Source organism: Loxodonta africana, chromosome 1 (assembly GCF_030014295.1).
Source record: "Loxodonta africana isolate mLoxAfr1 chromosome 1, mLoxAfr1.hap2, whole genome shotgun sequence".
Taxonomy (NCBI): Eukaryota; Metazoa; Chordata; class Mammalia; order Proboscidea; family Elephantidae; genus Loxodonta; species Loxodonta africana.
This window is the reverse complement of record NC_087342.1, coordinates 218172579-218194690: the sequence shown is the minus strand read 5'-3', so window position 1 is coordinate 218194690 and position 22112 is coordinate 218172579. Positions and strand designations below refer to the sequence as shown.

The following is a 22112-nucleotide window of genomic DNA, read 5'->3' as shown; positions in this document are numbered from 1 at the left end:
GATATATCTTCAAAAATTCTCTCTGCCTTTTTTTTTCTCCTCCTCTTTTAGAATTCCTATTATGTTTAAATTATTCTTCTTAATGGTGTCCCACATAACTCTTAAGCTTTCTTCACTTTTTTTTCAATTGTTCTTCAAACAAACTAGTAACAATTTCATTAATTCTTTCTTCCATTGATTCAATTCTATTTCTACATCCTTCCATTGAGTTATCTATTTCTGATATTGTTAATCTTCTGGATTTCTATTTGTTGTTGTTTTTGTATGCTTTCTATTTGTCCATTTAGTTTGTCATTTTGTTCCTGTATAGTTTTTCTCAATTCTTCTAGGGTTTTTCCTGTATTTACCTTGATCTCTTTCAGAAGCCTAAATGCACGTTTTTTTGAATTCCTAGTTCTATTATCATTTTTTCCTCACGAAGGTTTTCTGTCCCTTTATTTTGCAAACTTGTTTGAGCCATCTTATCCTGTTTCTTCATGATTTGTTACTGTCTGCTGTCTCTGAGGCATTAATGTGTTAATAAATCTATTTATATATTTCTTTATTGATTGTATGTTTTGTCCTGATTTTTTGGTTTTGTTTTGCTTTGATACATCAGAAACTTTGTTTCTTCTCTTTCTTCTGAGAATGTCTTTCTTCTTTTGTATTATTTTTATTGTTGTTGTTTTGTGGTATTGGTCTATGATTGATTTTGATAGTGTTAGTTGACTGGATGTGATTTCCTCTTACTAGTGGGTAAGGTGGGTCACAATCACATGTGAGTCCTCTGTGGTTAGGACTGTATGTCTTCCCTTACAAGATTGAGTTGAGGTGGTAGAGTAGGTTCTTACTCTGATGTTGGGTCACAACTGTTGGCTAGTCAGGGTCCCCCCAGAGCCCTTGGGGACCGTGCAATCCTTCTGGGTTGGTGTTAGCAGTTACTGTGCCCTCTGGAGGTCAGAGCAGGATGTCTCCATAGCCACAGTGAGGTAGTGCAACCAAATGGATGGGATAGGCCTTCTGTACATGCATTAATCAGCATCTCAGCAAGTAGTGGGGATCAGGGTTCCAGTGCATGTGTATTCGGCCTGCAGGAAGAAACTGTCTGGGTGTGGGATGTGTGATGTTGTAGCTGCGTGGGTATAGGATGAAGGCACTAAGATCTCCTGCTCATTGTTTGGCAGATGTGCAGATGGTGCCTGTCAGAATATGATGGGTGTTGCTGATGATGTGATGTGCCTATCCATTAGTCACTGGGTTGGGGTGCAGGGAGTGTTCTCACCTGTCACCATGTTATGGATGCAGTGGGTACGCACTGCTGATTCCTGGGTGGTCGGGGTGGGGGTGAAGAGGTCACTGGGTGAGCGGCACAGGAGCTCACGCCACCAGTCACCAGACCAAGGCGGGGCTTGTGCCTCCAGTCACTGGTCTGGCGGTGCAGGAATCCATGCCACTGATCACTTGGCAGGTAAGGCAGTGGAGGTGGGGGCAGGCAGATGGGTGGATGCTGCCGATCGCTGGTCCAGCTGTGCAGAGCATGCACCATCCAAGGGGTTTTCAATGGCTGACTTTTTGGAAGATCATCAGGCCTTTGTGCTGAGGTGTCTCTGGGTGGACTCAAACCATCAACCTTTCAATTAGCACCAAGCATGTTAACTGTCTGTACCACCCAGGGACTCATACTTGCCATTAGTCTTGCTGTTATTTGATCTATAAGCAACCTTTTAAAACAGAGGGAAGGGGTTAATTAGCAAAATAAAGATTAAAGAGGGTTTGTGGGATATAATTTCTCTAACATGCATGTAACATGCTGAAAAACTGAAAGTTATAACAGGCATAAAAGTATTATTAAAAAGATAAGTAAAACCAGGGGGGGAAAAATTAAAGTCCTAGGTAAGAAAACAGAGTATATCATCCCAAGAAGAAGTTTGACTTTAAAATACTACAAAATATGAAAAATAAATATGTAATGGAATGTATCTAAAGGAAGAAGTCAAATCAGAGTGCATGTGAGAATGAGAAATAATTGAACTTAAAAAGAAAAAAAAGGCAGAGATCAAACAGCACTTACACTGTAGGGGATATGCCAGGGAGCTGTTTCTCTTGCTTTAAGCCTAACTAGCTGGGACTGGAGAGAAAACCTTTACCTGCAGTTCTACAGATGCAGCCAGTTAGTAAAAGACTTTGCTCCCAACTTCTTTAGGATATGCTTGTAGCAGTAATGACATCTGCCTGCTTGGGTCTGAGTTCTCATGTCACTCGTGAACAAATAGATGCCCTATAATTTTGTAAAACATCTTCAGTGAAAGAAAGGACATGTTTTTGATACATCAAAGCAAAATAAGGAGTTGCTTGGGAGAACTCCACAGACCTTCAGACTGAAAGGCTCGGAGGCTGGCTGTAGGCTCAGGTTAAAAACCAAAAAACCAATTGCCATCAAGCCAACTCATGGTGGTCTTATGTGTGTTGGAGTGGAACTGTGCTCCACAGGGTTTTTAATGGCTGTTTTTTTGGCAGTAGATCACCAGGCCTTTCTCTCGAGGCACCTGGGATATATATCTGGGTATACTCAAACTTCCAACCTTTCAGTTAGCAGCCAAGTGCTTTAATCATTTGCACCACGCAGAGACTCAGGTTACTTTTCCCCTTTCCTTTTGTGTGGAGAAGCCCTTCCAGCAGGAGGCAGGATGTTCTTCCTACCTTTAGCTCAGGTCTGGGCCATTAGAGCAATAAACCACATGCCTGCAGTGAAGGAGAACTCCACCAGGGGGAGCAATGACCTGAGCAAGGCAAAAGAGGTTGGGTCTGAACAGCAGAGAAAATCAATCTCACAGCTACAATTGGAAGGACAGGAAAAAACATATTATATTTTCAGGACTTGTTGCTCCTGCTGCTACTTCGTTTTTTTTCTTCCCTCCTCACTGAGTTTCCATTAGCAGGACTCAGCTTCTGTCTACAGAATTCCAAGACAAAACCTTGTTTACAGATCTGGGTGAACGACTCCCTCCGGCATGGAGATGGACTAGGCTAATCTTTTGGTTTGATTCCAATGTCCAGAGTAGCTCTCATGCCTGCAAACACTGTCCCTCTTACTATAATGTTAGGAAGCCCTGAGGGTGATTCTAAAGGAGGCTTTTCCAGAACATTCCAAGCAAGGGTAAGGTTCTGAGGATTAAGGTGTAGACTCCCAAGGAGACATCAGCCACTAAGACTTCAGGGCTTGGGGGATTCTCGGGTGAAAGAGGAATTACTCTTGCTCAGTGAAAGGTTCGGTTTAATAAAAGGAGAGCTTTCTAACAATTAGAGCCTTTAGTGCAATGATTCTTCACTAGAGTTGTGCATTAGCCTTTCCTGGGGAGTCTTTTCCCCACAAAATACAAATACCTGGGATCCATCCCTAAAAGTCTAGCTCAGTATTTTGTAGTTGTTGTTGTTAGCTGCTGTTGAGTCAGCCTTCTACTCACGGAGACCCCATGTACAACAGAAAGAAATGCTGCCTGTTCCTGTACCACCCCCAGGATTGGTCACAGATTGGACCGTTGTGATCCAAAGATGTTCACTGGCTGATTTTTGGATGTAGATCGCCAGTCCTTTCTTCCTAGTCCATCTTAAAGCTCTGCTGAAGTCCATCTGGAGGCTCTGCTGAAACCTGTTCAGCATCATAGCAACACGCAAGCCTCCAACGACAGCTGGGTGCTGGCTGTTCATGAGCTATATTGACTCAGAATTGAACTGGGTCTCCCACGTGGGAAGCCAGGGATTCTCCACTGAACCACCACTGGATTTTATTTTGTAAGACTTTAAAATACATGCTCTGAAAAAAGCTCCCCAGCAGATTTTGATGCCCATTATCATTAAGAAAAAGATGCCCTCGTGGCACATTGATTAAATACTCGGCTGCTATCCAAAAGATCGGCAACTCAAACCCACCAGCCACCCTGCAGGAGAAAGATTTGGCAGTCTGCTTCCATAAAGATTACAGCCTTGGAAACCCTATGGGGCAGTTCTACTCTGTCCCATAGGGTCACTAGGAATTGGAATCGACGCGATGGCAATGGGTTTTTGGTATGGTTAAGAATCATTTTTTAATAGCTCTACACTGTCCACTGAATAAAGTTCTAACTCCTAAGCCTAGTCCTCAAAGTTCTCCAGGATTTGACCCCAGTTCTCTTTCAGGTCTTATTTTCCCACATTCCTCTTGATTTATGTGATACTTTAGTCAGATGAACTACTGATTTTTCCTGTCGTTCCCTATAAAATGGGGTGAGAACACGTCGCGAGTATTGTTGCTCAACGGATTAGAAATAAGAAACACAAGCATCTAGTGCGGCATCTGCTGCCCAATACACAGCACACAGTAGGTCCTCAATGGATAGTCATCAGAATGAATGAACAAACAATGCAGAAACCTGTTTCAGAATGAATGCGAGAGCTTTCTGGATTAAACACAGGCCAGGTGACCTTGCTTTAAGGCAGCTGGGGAGGAATCCCCGTGGTCTGGAGACCTTTTCCAAATCTAACATCCTTTCTTCAAGTGAGTTCTTTAAAAAGTCTCATTGCTTCATAGTCACAGTTCAGCCTTGGAACTTAACAGTGGGTAAGAGCAATGGGAGAGTGCAGTCTAACACATTGTGGAGGATCACTGGTTTTGACCAAGAGGGTAAAGCAATCTAGAGCACATGGACATGGGGTCTCTCTCTCTTCCCCACCCTCTGAATACTTCTCCAGGTTTTGATTATTTGAATAGCTGCTGAATAGTCAGAGCAGGTGTAAAGTTTACAGTGAAATAGCAGTAGCCCCCCTTGGGTTTTGGGTTCTACTGGTGTGACTAAGGGAAGAAGGTAAACTAGCTGAGTATTTCCCAAAGTGTGAATGTCAAGTTCTGTGAGATGCAAATGAGAGTCACACACAGTCAGAAAGCATTCCTCGTCAAATAAGGTCCCAGGGTGGCCCCAGTGGTTTGCACTTGACTACTAACCTCATGGCTGGAGGTTGAAGCCCACCCAGCAGCACTGAGGAAGAAAGGCCTGGCAATCTGCTTCCATAAAGATTATAGCCAACAAAACCCTGTGGAGCAGTTGTGCTCCGTAGCACATGGGGCTGCTATGAGTCAGAATCGACTGGATGGCAACAGGTGTGTGTGTATCAGATAAGATTGGGAAACGAGGTGAAACACAGTTAAAGAGATTTTTGCTTTTAACTGCAAGAATTCTCAGAGTCTTTACAATGCTAAAAATCACTGTGAATCCCCTAAAGGGGGGCAGGGCATGCAGCACTCCCTACCCTTACTTAACCATGGGATTTTCTTTTCTCCAAGTGTGTTCCAAAAAAAAGAAAACCAAACCCATTGCCAACGAGTCAATTCCAGCTCATAGGACAGAGCAGAACTGTCCCATAGGGTTTCCATGGAGCGCCTGGTGAATTCGAACTGCCGACCTTTTGGCTGGCAGCTGTGGTGCTTAACCAGTACACCACCAGGATTTCTCCGAGTGTCTCAGGAGATAAGAATTCTCAGGAACATGCTTAGGGAAATGCTACTATAATGGTGTCAACAGGGCTTCTTAACCCTGTGCCATTGCACTAAAAAAAAAAAAAAGTTATCTGGCCTATAGCCCAGCATCCCCAGAAGAAGGGCCACTGTGCCTACACAAAAGGTTCTGCTGGAGATTGTGCTGTGGTGCCAGAGCGGCTAACCCACTGCATTAAGATAATGGGCTTTGGAGTCAGGAAGACCTGGGTTCAAGTCTAGCCTCCATAGATACTTACTATGCTACCTTTGGAAAGTGACTTAATCTCATTGTCTAATCTTTCTCTTCCACAAAATAGGGATAAATACCTACTCACTTGTATATTTTTAGGCCCAAAAGAGTCAAACGAAATAATGAAGTGAAGCAATTGGGAAGTAGCAGGTGCTGTTTTCAATTTAGAATTCTTTGGTAGCTTTGATATAAGTAAAAAGAATAAAATGATTTACTTTCTCAATCCTTTAGGCTCACAGGCCAACAATTTTTGCCCTTCTCTGCCATGAAATAATTGTGAATTCTCATGTCTGTGACATGCCTGCAGCATTCTGAATATGGCCTCTACTGCACTTAGAGCAACTCTCTGAAAGAGAACGTCAGACCACTTACAAAGGTGAGTATGAGGTCTTGTAGTCATTTCTCATGTCTTCTGGAAAAAAAGTTATCTTTCAAACTGTATACAATTTCCATTTTCCAAGAGATCATCTAAGCCAGCCCAAGAAGCTAAGATCTGGTCTTAGAAAATCCATTGCCAGCAAGTCAATTCCGACTCAAAGAGACTCTATGGGACAGAGTAGAATGACCTCATAGGGTTTCCAAGGCTGTCATCTTTACAGAAGCAGACTGCCACATCTTTCTCCCGTAGAGAGGCTGGTGGGTTCAAATTCACCTTTCAGTTAGAACCCCGAGCACTTAACCACTGTGCTCCCAGGGCTCCCTTCTGGTTTTAGAGGATAAATGAAGCCACGGGTTTGCATTCTACGTTGTGCAGAGAGCCAACATTTGGCCTGAGACCGTCATCCATGCTTTTCTTTGAAGGCGGAGCTCCCAAAATATAAACTTCAAAGGTGTTTCTATTTCTATAAGGGCAAATATATGAGCTTTTCATAGGCAGTCTAACATTTGGTATCTTCATCCTTATATGCCCTTTCCATTTTAATAATCATTTCAGTGTCTTATTCCATTAAATAGATTTTTAAAGTGTAGTATTGTGAGTGTGCATGTGTCTGTGTGAAGTGTGCATGAGTGTGTGTGTGTGATGACAGCTACCCTCGAGGGGGACATGTATGAGCGAATTTGACTCTGGTCCAGAGGAAATGCCTTTGTATATGAATAAAACCATATAGATAATTCCAGTCTTATGAATGTATACGACCTCGAAGTTCATTTATAAGTCAGTAGTTTGGAACCTGGAACACATTTCCTCAGAAAAGAAATGTTCTACATTGTGGATAGAGTGCCAGGCCAACTCACAAGAGTCTCTTTAACTTACTCTGCACCTGAAGCAGAACTGTTAGGAACTCTAGAGAACAATGTTTCCATGGGAACAAATACCCAGGGTTCTGCTGTTTAAGATTGAGAACCACTGGCTATAAAATTGTAACTAGTCTCCTGAAATACTTCCTCTTTATTCCTTTAAGAAATTACCCAGAAGAGTAGCTACACGTACCACAAATTATTTCTTGAATTTATTAAGTTAAAATAATATTTGTTTCCTCTGCTTGTTTTATGTACTTTGAAACTTAAGCAAAAGCAATATGTATAACAAGGAAAAAATTTTTTAAACATTCTTGACCTGTTCCAAACTTGGCTGCTTGTCGTATTTTTTTCCTGGCTGGCTCTACGCATACCAGTACCAGGTTAGCGAGCTGCAGGAAGCAACAGTCCCTGTCCTTACATTTGTTTTTACATTGAAATTGTATATTTGTTTTTCCTACTTTATCTTTCTCTTAGGTTTTAAAACTTGCCTTATAATTTACTAGGAATCTAGAATAACTGAGTAGTGAAATGTATTCTAGGTCACCCTGACCACAGTAATCAGAAATGTCTTAACTACATAATACACAGATTATGCTGGAAGTTGTATAAATATATCACAGGGTCCCAGGGCTGGAGAGAACCTTAAAAGATTGTCTAGTCTATTCTCTGGACTACAGACAAGCCAAACCATTCCAAACAGATGAGACATGAACCCAGATTTTGGAAGAGAAAGATGACTGTGTCTTTAACTCTTTCTGAATTTAACAATCTGTATGTTGTTAGTAAACCATTCTTCATTTTAAATCTAAAGCCTTCCAGTTACAGTTACAATTTTAGTTTACTTTCTCATGTTTGCTCCTCACAGGAAACAAAGTAGGTTTATCTGTGTAAAATTTTATAGTATATTTAAATGCTCTTATATTTTGTGGCAACCCTGGTGGCATAGTGGTTAAGTGTGAAGGTTGCTAACCAAAAGGTCAGCAGCTCGAATTCAGCAGGTGCTCACTGGAATCTCTATGGCGCAGTTCTACTCCATCCTATAGGTTTACTGTGAGTTGGAATTGACTCCATAGCAGTAGTTTTAGTTTTGGTTTATATTTTATGAGGCTCGCGTGTTGCTAGGATGCTGAACAGGTTTCAATGGAGCTTCCAGACTAAGATGGACTAGGAAGACAGGCCTGGTGATCTAGTTCCAAAAATCAACCATTGAAAATGCTATGGATCACATGGTCCAATCTGTAACTGATCATGCAGATGGTGCAGGACTGGGCAGTGTTTTGTTCCGCTGTACACGGGGTCAACACGAGTCGGTGGCAGTCTTGAAGGCAGCTAACAACAATATATTCTGTGTTCTCACTTCTAGGACATTCCTGAACATCTCATGCCTAATCATCTCATTACCTGTGTCTTGCTCTCTCTGTGTCGTCTGCATCCCTCTGCAAGGGGGGAAAATAGTACCTTGTTACTGTGTTTAATGAGGCAGCTGAGACCTGTGCATGGGTCACCTTATAGTTCTCACACATAAGAATATTTAAGCATAATCTGATAAGCAGACCCTAAGCCTTAGACTCAGAGGAAAACCAAATTAAATAATTATAGTAAAACTCCAATAACATAAGCTTCTTATTTATAGCTGCTTTCTTTCTAGTAGTAAAAAGGGCATAACCAGCATAATCACATTAGCTCTTCAATCAGCTAAGGAAATCAAAGAGAACCTACCTATATAAGCAAAGTTGTTCTTAAAGTGTGTTACCCTTAAATATCACTGTTATGGATTCAACTGTGTTTTCCAGACAGATACGGTGAAGTCCTAATCCCCACTCTCCGTGAATGTGACCTTGTTTGGAAATACAAAAACTGAACCCATTGCTGTCGTGTTTGTTGCAACTTGTAGCGACCCTAACGGACAGAGCAGAACTGCCCCATAGGGTTTCCAAGGAGCAGCTGGTGGATTTGAACTGCCAACCTTTCGGTTAGCAGCTGAGGTCTTAACCACTGTACCACCAGGGCTCCAAATCAAACTAAACTCCTTGCAGTCGAGTCGATTCTGGCTCATATCGACCCTATAGGACAGAGTAGACCTGCCCATAGGGATTCCAAGGAGAGGCTGGTGGATCCGAACTGCTGACATTTTGGGCTCTTAATTACTGTGCCACCAGGGCTCCTCCTGTTTGGAAACATATTATCATACTGGAGTAGGGTGGCTTCTAATCCAGTAAAGTGGTGTCCTTACCAAAGAGAAAAGTCACAAAGACAGAAACAGCAGGAAGCTTGCCATGTGAAGATAGAGGCAAGCTGCAGATGCCATCCAAGGAATGCTTGGGGCTACCAGGAGCTGGGAAAGACAAGAAAGGAACTTCTCCTAGAGCCTTCAGAGACAGCATGGCCTTGTTGATGCCCTGAATTCAGACTTCTAGTCTCCAGAACCGTGAGGTAATAAACTTCTGTTGTTTTAAGAAGTATTTACTTTGTGGTACTTTGTTATGGCAGCCTTAGGAAACTAATCCGGTCACCAAATATGACTTTTCTATAAGGGATAAACCTCGAAAATGTCTTTTGTGGATTGGTAGTAACTATTTAAACTCAATACTCAGATACTGTTTCAAGGAAGTTTTCAAAGGAATGGGTATTTTGATCTCTACTCTGACAGCCAGTATGTACACCTATCGACTTTATAACAAGTACTGTTGACTATGATACTGTTTTAGAACAGTTCCACTTTTCTCCAAGATGAAAGGGAGAGATGGCCTATTGTAAATTACTAATGGAATTCCATCTGCTTACGAGGTTTTCCATGCCTCACAAGTCAGGATTATGTCCAAAAGAAGTGGGCATGGGTGGAAACTTTCATAACTATGATCACAACTTGATATTAAACTATGGGCTTTGGTTATTTCCCAAACTCATAACCAATGTACTGCCACTCATTGGGTAGCTGCTCATGCTAAGCATCTAAGGGAAAGAAGCAAGTCTCTGAGGACCAGACTGACAAACTTGACCCTGTAAAATGGCCAGGAGAGCACAAGGCCTAATGTGTTTACAGTAGCCAAGCCCCTCAGTGGTGATCGTTAATTCTACCCCGTACAGGGTTACAAAGTAGAGTCAGTCTTCATAGCTCCTGGGAGAATACAGCACTCGTGCTTGGCTGCTAAACGAAAGGCTGGAGGTTTGAGAGTGCACAGAGGTGCCTCAGAAGAGAGGCCTGGTGATCTACTTCAGAAATATGAGTCATTGAAAACTCTATGGAGCACAGTTCTACTGTGACACACCTGGGGTCACCATGAGTTGAAATCAACTCAATGGCAACTGGTTTACTGGTTTTACTCTTCCACCAGTGTGCTATCCACTGAATACTCCAAAATGTTGTTTTTGTTACCGTAACAGGAAGCTCATTTCCCCATCAACCAAACTGACAAAGGAGAAAAATGAGAAGATGCAAATAACCAAAATAAGAAACGAAATGGGTGCTATTCCAACAAAAGATTTTTCTCTTTACTATAACCATGAAGATTCAGGACTCTGTGAGAAAATGCAGAGGACAATATAAGAAAGTTTTCTCACTTTTGCTTTCAGGACGTCAGCGTTATTCATAGCTTGGTGGTGTAACTACTTATTTATGCATTGTTAACTTTAGCTAAATAGCCAACGACAAGTCTACAGTGTCCTTAATCAGTATTAATAAAGTATCCCTCCAAGGAAACTTCCTAGTTTAAAAAGGGCTCCTTCAGAACCCATAATTTAAATTTCCTTCCATGCGCTGGCAAAAGTACAGCATGAAATTGCAACTCTGGTCTTCATTTGCAGGAGTTTCAGGGATGTCCTGTACAGTCCCCACTAATTACACAAACAAATTGAAGGAAAATATAATCGAACAACGGGCAAAGGCAACTTACTTGCTCATTTTTAGTAAGCCTGGTTTTGTTGTGAATGTCTGACGTGACCAAATTGAACCCATGCTTCTCAGACAAGATCCTCAGAAGCAGGACGACAGTGCGACTCCCACACTTGCCCACTCTGTTGTATACCACCTGGCTCGGGAATGGTAGTACCTGGGGAAAGAACAATACAGCACGTTTGACACTCCTGTATTAAAATACTAATGCTTCCTCTCTCAATTCCAGAACAATAATGTTTGCTAGATCGAGCTAATGAGAGAACAGAAGTGATGAGCTACTCTTTATCTTCCCAGCGTAACTTGGGAGAGATGCTGGAATTGCTATCACTTCATCTGCACTGGTATTAGTAAACTTTCATGAAGTTTATAAAATTGATTATGAAGCTTCTCATTTTTGTTAAAACATAGATAAATATGGGCTTTAATGCTAATGATTTTTATAAGTTATATTATGCTTTACCAGAACAACTTAATAGGTAGAGTGGTCAAGGAAAAACATACTAGTTTCTACAGCTGAGAGCATTCACACACCATAAAACTCACCCTTTTGGTGTGCGATCCAATGATTTTTAATATACAGATAGTCCCTGACTTACAATGTATTCGAGCTATGGCGAACCACCTTATGACTATGTTTTTTTTAACCATCGTTAGTAACATGTATTAAATACAATGTTGCAGTGGGTAATTTGCTGATATCATCATATCTGTAAGTTTATCTGTAATGTTTCCAACCCTCAAAGACAAATGAAGATCAGATTTATATATTGATAATAAAAGGCAATAATAATGAAAACTAAAAAAAAAAAAACAAATGAGGTATTCGACTTAAGTCAGAATAAGTCATTGAAATGACACTTATTTGTAAGTTGGGGGCTATCTGTATCCACAAAGTTGTGCAGCCATCACTACTACCTATTTCCAGAACATTTTCAAAAGAACCCCATTTGCATCAGCAGTCACACCCCGTGCAGCCCCTGGAAACCACTAATCTACTTCCTGTCCCTGTAGGATTCTGGATATTTCATATAAATGGAATCATACAACAGGTGGCTTTTTGTGTTTGGTTTCTCTTACTTAGCATAATGTTTTCAAGGTTCATCCATGTTGTAGCATGAATCAGTACTTCGTTACTGTCTTAGCCGTCTAGTGCTGCCATAACAGAAATACCACAAGTAGATGGCTTTAACAAAGAGAAATTTATTTTCTCACAGTCCAGTAGGTTACAAGTCCAAATTCAGGGGGTTGGTTCCAGAGGAAGGCTTTCTCTCTCTGTCAGCTCTGTAGGAAGGTCCTCGTCCTCAATCTTCCCCTGGTTGAGGAGCTTCTCAGGCGCGGGGACCCCGTGTCCAAAGGACGTCCTTTGCTCCTGGTGCTGCTTTCTTGGTGGTATGAGGTCCCCAGCTCTTTGCTTGCTTCGCTTTCCTTTTATCTCTTGAGAGATAAAAGGTGGTGCAGGCCACACCCTAAGGGAAACTCCCTTTACCTTGGATCAGGGAGGTGACCTGGGTAAGGATGGTGTTACAATCCCACTCTAATCCTCTCAACATAAAATTATGATCACAAAAGGGAGGACAACCACACATGGCCTAACCAGGTTGATACACACATTTTGGGGGGGACATAACTTAATCCATGGCAATTCCTTTATATGCCTGAATAATATTCCATTGTATGGATACACCACAATTTGTTTATCCGTTCATCAGTTGATGGATATTTGGATTATTTCCACTCTTTGGCTACTATGAATATTGTAGCTATGAGCATTTGTAAACAAGTTTTTGTGTGGACATGTTTCCAAATATCTTGGGTATATAACGAGTAATGGAATTGCTGGTGTCATATGCTAACCCTATGTTTAATTTATTGGAGAAGCTGGCAAACAGCTTTCAAAGCAGCTGTACCGTTTTTATTGCCACCAACAATGTACCCATTCCAAATAAAGGAGATCCAACAGAATGCAGAAATTATCAAACGATATCATTAATACCACACACAAGTAAAATTTTGCTGAAAATCATTCAAAAGTGGTTACAACAGTACATGAACAGAGAACTGCCAGAAATTCAAGCCAGGTTCAGAAGAGGAAGTGGAACCACAGCTACCATTGCTGATGTCAGGTATCATTGCTGATGTCAGTCAGATGAAAGCAGAGAATTCCAGAAAGATATTTACCTGTGTTTTATTGACTATGCAAAGGCATTTGACTGTGTGGATCATAACAAATTATGGATAACACTGCGACAAATGGGAATTCCAGAACACTTAATTGTGCTCATGAAGAACCTGTACTTAGACAAAGACTCAGTAATTCGAACAGAACAAAGGGATACTATGTGTTTTAAAGTCAGGAAAAGTGTGCGTCGGGGTTGTATCCTTTCACTATACTTATTCAATCTGTATCCTGAGCAAATAATCTAAGAAACTGGACTGTATGAAGAAGAATAGGCCATCAGGATTGGAGGAAGACTCATTAACTACCTGCGATATGCAGATGCACAACCTTGCTTGCTGAAAGTGAAAAGGACTTGAAGCACTTACTGATGAAGATCAAAGACCACGGCTTTCAGTACGGACTGACATAAAGAAAACAAAAATCTTCACAACTGGACCAAAAAGCAACATCATAATAAACAGAGAAAAGACTGAAGTTGTCAAGGATTTTATTTTGTTTGGATCCACAATGCCCAGGGAAGCAGCAGTCAAGAAATCAAAGAACACATGGCTTTGGGCAAATCTGCTGCAAGAGATCCCAGTAAAGTGCTAAAAAGCAAAGATGTCACTTTAAGGACTAGGGTGTGCCTGACTGAAGCCACGGTGTTTTCAATCACCTCATATGCATGTGAAAGCTAGACAATGAATGAAGAAGAACTGATGCCTTTGAATCATGGTATTGGCAAAGAATATTGAATATATCATAGACTGCCAGAAGAATGAACAAGTCTGTCTTGGAAGAAGTACAGCCAGAATGCCAGAAAGCAAGTATGGCAAGACTTCGTCTCACATACCTTGGATATATTATCAGGAGGGACCAATCCCTAGAGAAGGACATTATGCTTGGTAAAATAGAGGGTCAGCCAAACAGAGGAAGCCCATCAGTGACTGCAACAATAGGCTCAAATATAGCAACGATTGTGAGGATGGCACAGGACCAGGCAGTGTTTCGTTCTGCTGTACATAGGGTCGCTATGAGTCGTAATCGACTTGATGGTACCTAGCAACAGCAACGAAGACCCTTATCAGATAGATGATTTGCAAATATTTTGTCCCGTTCTGTGCGTTGTCTTTTCACATTCTTGATAGTATTCTTTGAATGACCAAACCCAAAACCAAACCTGTTGCTATTGAGTCGATTCCAGCTTATGGTGACTCTGTGTGTTACAGAGTACAATTGATCCATGGAGTTTTATTGGCTGTAATCTTTTTGTCAGGTCTTTTTTCTGCAGTGCCACTGCATGGGTCCAAACCACCAATTTTTAGTTTAGTAGATGAGCACACTATTTGTACCACCCAGGGACCTTCTTCGAAACACAAATGTTTTAAACTTTGGTGAAGTCTAATTTACCTAATTTTTCTTTGGTTGCTTGTGCTTTTGGTGTCATAGCTAAGAAACCAATGCCTAAACCAAAGTCACAAAGATATACACCTGTGCCTTCTCCTAAGTGTTTTACGGTTTTAGCTCTAACATTTAGGCCTTTGATCCCTTTTACCTACTTTTGTTCATGGTGTGAGGTAGGGGCTCAGTTTCATTCTCTTGCATGTGGAAATCCAGTTGTACCAGCACCATTTGTTGAAATACTAGTCTTTCCCCATTTAACTGTTTGGTACTTTTGTTGAAAATCTATTAACCTTAAATGTATGGGTTTATTTCTGGACTTCCTATTCCACTGATCTATATGCTTAATCTTATGCCAATACCACGCAGTCTTGATTACTCTAACTTTATTATAAATTTTGGAACTGAGAAGTGTAAGCCTTCAAACTTTGTTCTTTTTTTTTAAGGTTGTTTTAGTTATTTTTGGGTCCCTTATATTTCCATATGAATTTTAGGATCAGGTTGTCAATTCTGAAAAAAAAAAAAAAAAATGGAATTATTTTATTAATTTTATTATTGGATTGTTCACTGATAGAAATACAATTGATTTATATATATTGTTCTTATATTCTACAACCTTGCTAAACCATTTATTAACCCTAACAGTTAAAAGGACTTCTTTTGGTACGAATTCTTAAGAATTTTCTACATGTAAGATTATGTCATCTGCAAATGGAGGTAGTTTTACTTCTTCCTTTACAATATGGATGACTTTTATTTCTTTTCCTTTCCTAATTGCCCAATAATAAAGATTTTGACAGACTAAGGAGTCATAATAAATGGAGAAATGATTGAAGTCAAGGATTTCATTTTACTTGGATCCACAATCAACACTCACGGAAGCAGCAGTCAAGAAATTGGAAGACATATTGTCTTGGGCAAATCTGCTGCAAAAGACCTCTTTAAAGTGTCGAAAAACAAAGATGTCACTTTGAGGACTAAGGTGCACCTGACCCAAGCCATGGTAGTTTCAATTGTCTCATATGCATGTGAAAAGCTGGACAATGAATAAGGAAGATCTGGAATAGAACTGATGCCTTTGAATTGTGGTATTGGCAAAGAATATTGAATATACAGTGGATTGCCAGAAGAATAAACAAATCTGTCCTGGACAACATACAGCCAGAATGCTCATTAGAAGCAAGGATGACAAGAGTTCGTCTCACATAGGTTGGACATGCTATCAGGAGGGACCGGTCCCTGGAGAAGGAAGGACAATGTGCTTGGTAAAGTAGAGGGTAAGTGAAAAAGAGGAAGATCCTCAAGGAGATGGACTGACACAGTGGCTACAAAAATGGGCTCAAGCATATCAAAGATTGTGAGGATGGCGCAGGACCAGGCAGTGTTGTACATGGGGTTGCTAAGAGTCGAATTGGCTCGACAGCACCTAACAACAACAAGGAGTCATTATGAAAAGGACCTATGATTATATATTTATACCCCTAAGATACTATTTGCATTTTGAATGCTCAGCATCAAGTAATATCTGACAAATCAAAGGATCCCTTCAATCAGCACATAGCCATGACAGAAGGTCATGAAAAGGCCCAGAGCTAAAGAATATGGTACAGCATAAAAACACAAATACACCCAAAACTTGCTTATAGTTTGTCATTTAAATTTTTGCCTTTATAGTTATAGGTTAAGGAGCCCTGGTAGTACAGTGGTTAAATGCCCAGCCGCTAATCGAAAGAAAGGTCAGTGGTTTGAATCCATCAGCCGCTCCACAGGAGAAAGATGTGGCAGTCTGCTTCCATAAAGATTACAGCCTTGGAAACCTTATGCGGCAGTTTTACTCTGTCCTATGGGGTCGCTATGAGCTGAAATTGACTTGATGACAATGAGTTTGGATTTTTTTAATAAGTTAATTTCTTTTCTTGAAATATCTTGCATGCAGAGTAGCATTTCATAAATTTTGAGCTTCAAGGTTGTCATTGGTGTGAAATGTGGTTATCTGTTATCACTCACTTAGCAACCAGTCCTGTCCCATTTTGACACAATTCTTCCACTATGTATTTTTTCTTATGCGTAAGATCTAGTTTCTTTAGGGCCAGTCCGTGTGTTCTATGAAGTGTCTTCACAGTACCTACAATGTGCCTTGTCCATAAAAGTCCTCAACAGACATTGGCTTTCCCTTGGCTGCTTTGAAGGATTTAATGTGCCATTTAACACTAATTAACACTATGATTCTGTTAAAATGAGAGTCCAGGAGAACCTTCAAAGGGAGCTGATCTTTCTGACTAATTGGTAATAAAAAGTCACCAGGATAAGAAGATAATCATTGTAATATGCCACTTTTACTTATGGTTTAATTATACCCAAAAAGTCTGTTCCCTGGCAACTATTGTGGAAGTTCAGAGAACCTGAGAAATCAATTATGTTCTTAGTTATGAAGTCATGGCCCAGGGAGGTTGAACTAGGCTGATGCTGATGTAATTATGTTGATAGTCTTTGTAGTTGGACGTCCCATTATAACCAGGCTGGCTATTGACTCCAGTCCTGATAGAGTTGCCACTATAAACACGACGTTTAATTCCTCTGGAGAAATAAACTGCTCAACAATTGGGGTGGGAAGATTTTTTTCCTGTCTTCTAGCACAGCACTGAACAGCAAAGAGAATTGTTACAGCTCAACTGATGACCTGGAAAATGTGAGCTACCACCTACATAAGTACTTTATTCCAATAGCACAGGTGTTATCTTCAAAGATTTAAATCTTAGGTAGAACTCAGCTAGAAAACTTAGGTGAAAGAACATAATTTCACCTGGATTGCTTGGGAAATGGACACAGGAATAAGCTTATCTGCTTCCTTTTGCTAATAACCAAAACTGTTATTTACCTTTAGGTTACTGGTTGCTTTGTTTTTTCAAAGATGCTCATTCCAATTATTTCCTTAGTCTTATAGAAAGCTCGCAAATAATGATTGTAACTATGTTGTTTAAAAAGGACACATATAAGAACAAAAATTCCTGCATCATTCCTGCAATTGTATCTACAATAATATCAGAAAAGAGAGGAGAGCATTACATTCCACTCTGACCTCCGTTCCTATCAATTCTCTATACACCAATATACAGCTGCATGGTACGACCATAGAACTAGAAAATATATTTTCACAGGAAGCTTCTAGAATCAACCTTCTGACTCTTAAAGTCATACATCATGTACCATCACAAATATAAAACTCTCTGAAATTTAGGGTGAGGGCTTTTAAAATATTTTCTAAAAGAACCTATATGGTGCATGGAAAATTGGCAAATTAGGCAAGCTAAATCAGTTCGTTGGTATTGGACAAGGTATTAAGCCAACAACAACAACAACAAGACTCAGTCCACCCCCTCTTTTGGTAGAATGATAGATTTGCTTCTGAAGACTCGCATTAAAAAATGCTGCCATCTTTCATTCAGAGTGTTCTTCCTGCTAAGAAGGTGAAAAGAGTGACTGATTTTTATGGAAGGCTGACTCGTCCTAGGTACTGTGCCATGTAAATGTTCTTGGTCCTGGTTAACGGTCTTGAATCACATAGAATGATAGTCTTTTATTCTATCTGTACATTTCTAGAAGAGTTTAAATGATCAAAGAAGCTTAAGAATTATCACTATCATCTAACAGATCCTCTGTGTCCTTCCCCTTTGTCATGGATTGAATTATGTCGCCCCCAAAATGTGTGTATCAATTTGGCTGGGCCATGATTCCCAGTGTTCTGTGATTTTCGTATATGTTGTAAATCCTGCCTCTATGATATTAATGAGGGAGGATGGGCGGCAGTTGTGTTAGTGAGGCAGGACTCAACCTACAAGATTGGATTGTGTCTTGAGGCAAATCCTTGAGAAATAAAAAAAAAGAACCAAGCAGAGAGGCACGGGCACCTCATACCACCAAGAAAGCAGTGCTAGGAGCAGAGCGCATCCTTTAGACCTGGGGTCCCTGCGCAGAGAAGCTCCTAGTCTGGGGGAAGATTGATGAGAAGGCTGACAGAGACAGAAAGCCTTCCCCCTGGAGCTGACACCCTGAATTTGGACTTTTAGCCTACTTGACTGTGAGAAAATAAATTTCTCCTTGTTAAAGCCATCCACTTCTGGTATTTCTGTCATAGCAGCACTAGATAACTAAGACGCCCTTCACCCATACATCATAGACTCATTGAACAATGGGGTTTGAGGTCTAGAAGCAACTTGAAAGAATCCACCCATTCCATTCCTCCCCAACATTGCCCTCTATCACCCCCACCTGCAGCCCAATCTGTGCTGGACTCATATAGGAGCTTTCATTTATATTCTTTCATCCTGTTAAAATTCCTGTGACGTAGATAGTATTACTATTTTTGGATGAGGAAACTGAGGCCCAAGGTGAGCATCCGGCACGTCCAAGGTCACAAAGCTCAACAGTGGCACGGAACTATTAAAGCCCAGCTCTCAGCTCTCAGCTCTTCCGATCCTTAAGATGACGCTGTCTCTAACACACAATAACATCAAATGACAGAAGGGGTTTTTAGTTTGACTTCTGCAACTGAGGCACTACTTCCTTTTTTATGTCTTCAGTGTATCCCACTTCTTCAAAAGCTATCTTTCAATAGTCAACCATCACAACCAGTGTCACCAGCCATGACTCACCTATTACCCAAGTAAGCTTAAATGGAACGACAAGAGCCTATTTACTCTCTTTCTCCTTCCTGAAGACTCAGTCTAGCAAGCTATTGGAAGCCCAGCGTGCTCAAGTGGCTCACGGGAGAAGAGGAGTAGCAGGATGTCGTTTTCTCTGCACTCCTTCTCTGGATACCTCACACGCATGCATAGCGGACAACTGCCTTGGATATTGTGTGAACAAGGGGAAAAACAGGAAGCTGTACGTTACAGTAAAATATACATGATATCCTAAATGCACTTGAAATGTTCATCAAGATAAGCAAACGCCCTTCCACTAAGTCATAAACTTAATGACCACGAAAAGACTTTTAAAGACCTTTTAAGATCAAACTCAAAATCACCATTTTCTTTAACAGGTGAATTTGTGAATTTGTCAGTTGCCAGACAGAAAACAACATCTCCCATTTTAACATCCCTGTTATCATTTGCAAGAAGCCCTGGTGGTGAAATGGTTAAACACTCAGCTGCTAACAGAAAGGTTGGAGGTTCAAACCCACCAGCCGCTCCGTAAGAGAAAAGACCTGGCAATCCGGACCTGTAGTGATTATAGCCTAGGAAGCCCTATTAGAGTTCTACTCCGTTATATAGGGTTGCTATGAGTAAGAATCCGCTCGATGGCACACACCAACAACATTATCACTTGCACACAAATTCCTAATACTATCTCTTTGGCACTCTATAAAGAAGTACACACAAAAAGCTCTTATCCAACCCCCCTCAAAAAAAAAAAAAACAAAAAAAAACGATTATTCATTCTTGGCAATTATGGTTATATAAATGTTGTGTCTGTGGTTTCTATTTTATGGCTGATTTGTAAAAGTGAAGGGGAGTCCAAAATATTCCCCTCCATGAATTATGTATTTTTATGTTGCCTGCGTTGTAAGATCTGCAACGGCCACAAACCCCCGGGGCCTGATAGGCCTGTGCGGAACATGCCAAGTAAACAGAATCTTTCCAAACTCATGAGCACAACAGTATCCACCACCAGATGACGTCCACATTTCAATAGCTGATCTCTAGCTTGAAATGGGGAGCGGGAAAAAAGACTTCGCAGGTAAAAAGCACACTTGGTCTGAAGCCAGACTGTATAACTCTCCTGGGCACTGGCATTGTTGGAAGGATGAACATCAAAGCTGCTTTTCAGTGCAAAATGATATTCAATATGGTATGTTAGAGAACTGTGGCTCCCAAGTGGTCAGATATTAGAATTACCTGTTGAACTTGAAAAAACAAAGATCTCTAGTCTTCACTCTAAGACAAACCGGCTCCGAAAGTCTAGGGTGAGGGTCAGGAATTTATCCGTAAAAAGCTTCCCGGAGGACTCTGACCACTAGATCACTGTGAAGAGCCACTGTTGTGGAGAACTCCCAGGGTTCTGCATGCTTCCTTGTGGTTTTTGAGGGGATCAGGTGGATGAGAGGGTTTCCTGCATGACACTGGAGGGGAATCTGGGTGAAAAGCACTGCTGGGTCTTCCTTGGGGTCTCACTGGAGTGCCAGTGAACACTCACCCACAGTGAAAAGCTGTGATTAACCTGATAAATACATGCCCAGTACAGGAAACGCCTGTTCACCCAGAACGGTTAAAGAATGGTGTTCTGGGTAACTGAATGTGTAGGTAAACTGAAATTTATACTAAACATTGTCAAAGCATTAGATCCTTAATGCTAATGTTAGGCTGAATATGAACTGACTTTCTTTGATGAATAAACTTTCACTGTATGATGTCACAGTGCCACCATACCACACCGCACGATACCATAACATACCAGCCGCTGTGGAGCTGATTCTGACTCACAAGGACCTCATGTGTGTCAGAACAGAACTGTGCTCCCTAGGGTTTTCAATGGCTGTTTTTTTGTTTTTTTTTTTTTAAGAATTAGATCACTAGGCCTTTCTTCTGAGGCACCTCTAGGTGGATTCAAACCTCCAACCTTTTGATTAGCAGCCGAGCGTGTTAACTGTTTGCACCACCCAGGGACTCCAGTTGGTGGTTACTCATACCAACAGGGGAAGAATGATGGCTACAGCTTTGCAATGCCTGAATTCTGGGGCAGTTCTGCTACTCACTGTCCATCTGACCTCGAGCAATTCAAATCTACCCAGCTAATTCTCACCGTGGGGTAGGGGCCAGTGTAGGGATGGGTTATAACCCAATAAATGATGTTCTCTTCTAAAGCTAATAAGTTATTAATTTCATTCTATACTGTTATCAAGACTCAACCTGGAAATGTTGTAAAAATTAAAACTAGATTTTACCATGTTTCTTTGTGAAATATATTCATAGAAAAAAAAAGTTCCAGTAATTTGTGGTGACAACATGGATTCCCGCTCCACAGGCCTTTATGGTTCTATTTTAGAGCCTTTGAAGTTTCGGTTGATGTCCTACTCTTGTTTGGGCTGGTTACACAGTAAATCTACATTTATCTTCCTCTTCTCATCTTTCTCCTCCTTTCCAGTTTTAATCACTTAGGGCTCCTAGCTCTTTTAAGACTTCCTCCAGCAGTGTTTCCAGAACTCAGCAGTGGTTCTCACTGGCTGTTGCCCATGAAGCATTCTAGGTCCTGGCTGGATGCATCTCTGTTTTCTAACCACCACCATCTCTCCTCACCCCCAGGCTCATTTCTTCCATTCAAGCGGAGCAAATACACTGGTGCTGTCCTACTACTTCCCCTGGTTCAGTGATAGAATTCTCACCTCTCACACTGGAGACCTGAGATGGATTCTTGGCCAATACACTTCATGTACAACCAAGGCAGCACTGCATTCCATTGTGCATGGTGTGGCCATGAGTCAGGGGCCAACTCAATGGCAGCAAACAACAACAATTTTTCCTCACTGCCAACTGCTATACGTCCTGAACCAAAAGCTCTACCTATCCACAACTCGCAAATGACATGCCTGCATTGTTTGAATTAATATACACCCGTCTTCTCCCAGAAGCCTTGCCAGATAGGAACCTTATGCTTTCTCCTTTCCCCCAGTTCCTACTTG

At 41.1% G+C, this 22112-nt stretch overlaps 1 protein-coding gene across 1 annotated transcript in view; it reads right to left on the bottom strand.

Annotated features, from left to right (window-relative positions):
* UST (uronyl 2-sulfotransferase) overlaps positions 1 to 22112 on the bottom strand; it is a 366657-nt gene that overhangs the window by 157073 nt on the left and 187472 nt on the right. Inside the window, exon 3 of the mRNA XM_010586963.3 lies at positions 10874 to 11029. Within this exon, the coding sequence (XP_010585265.3) occupies positions 10874 to 11029 (156 nt within the window). The remainder of the gene's footprint in view (positions 1 to 10873; positions 11030 to 22112) is intronic.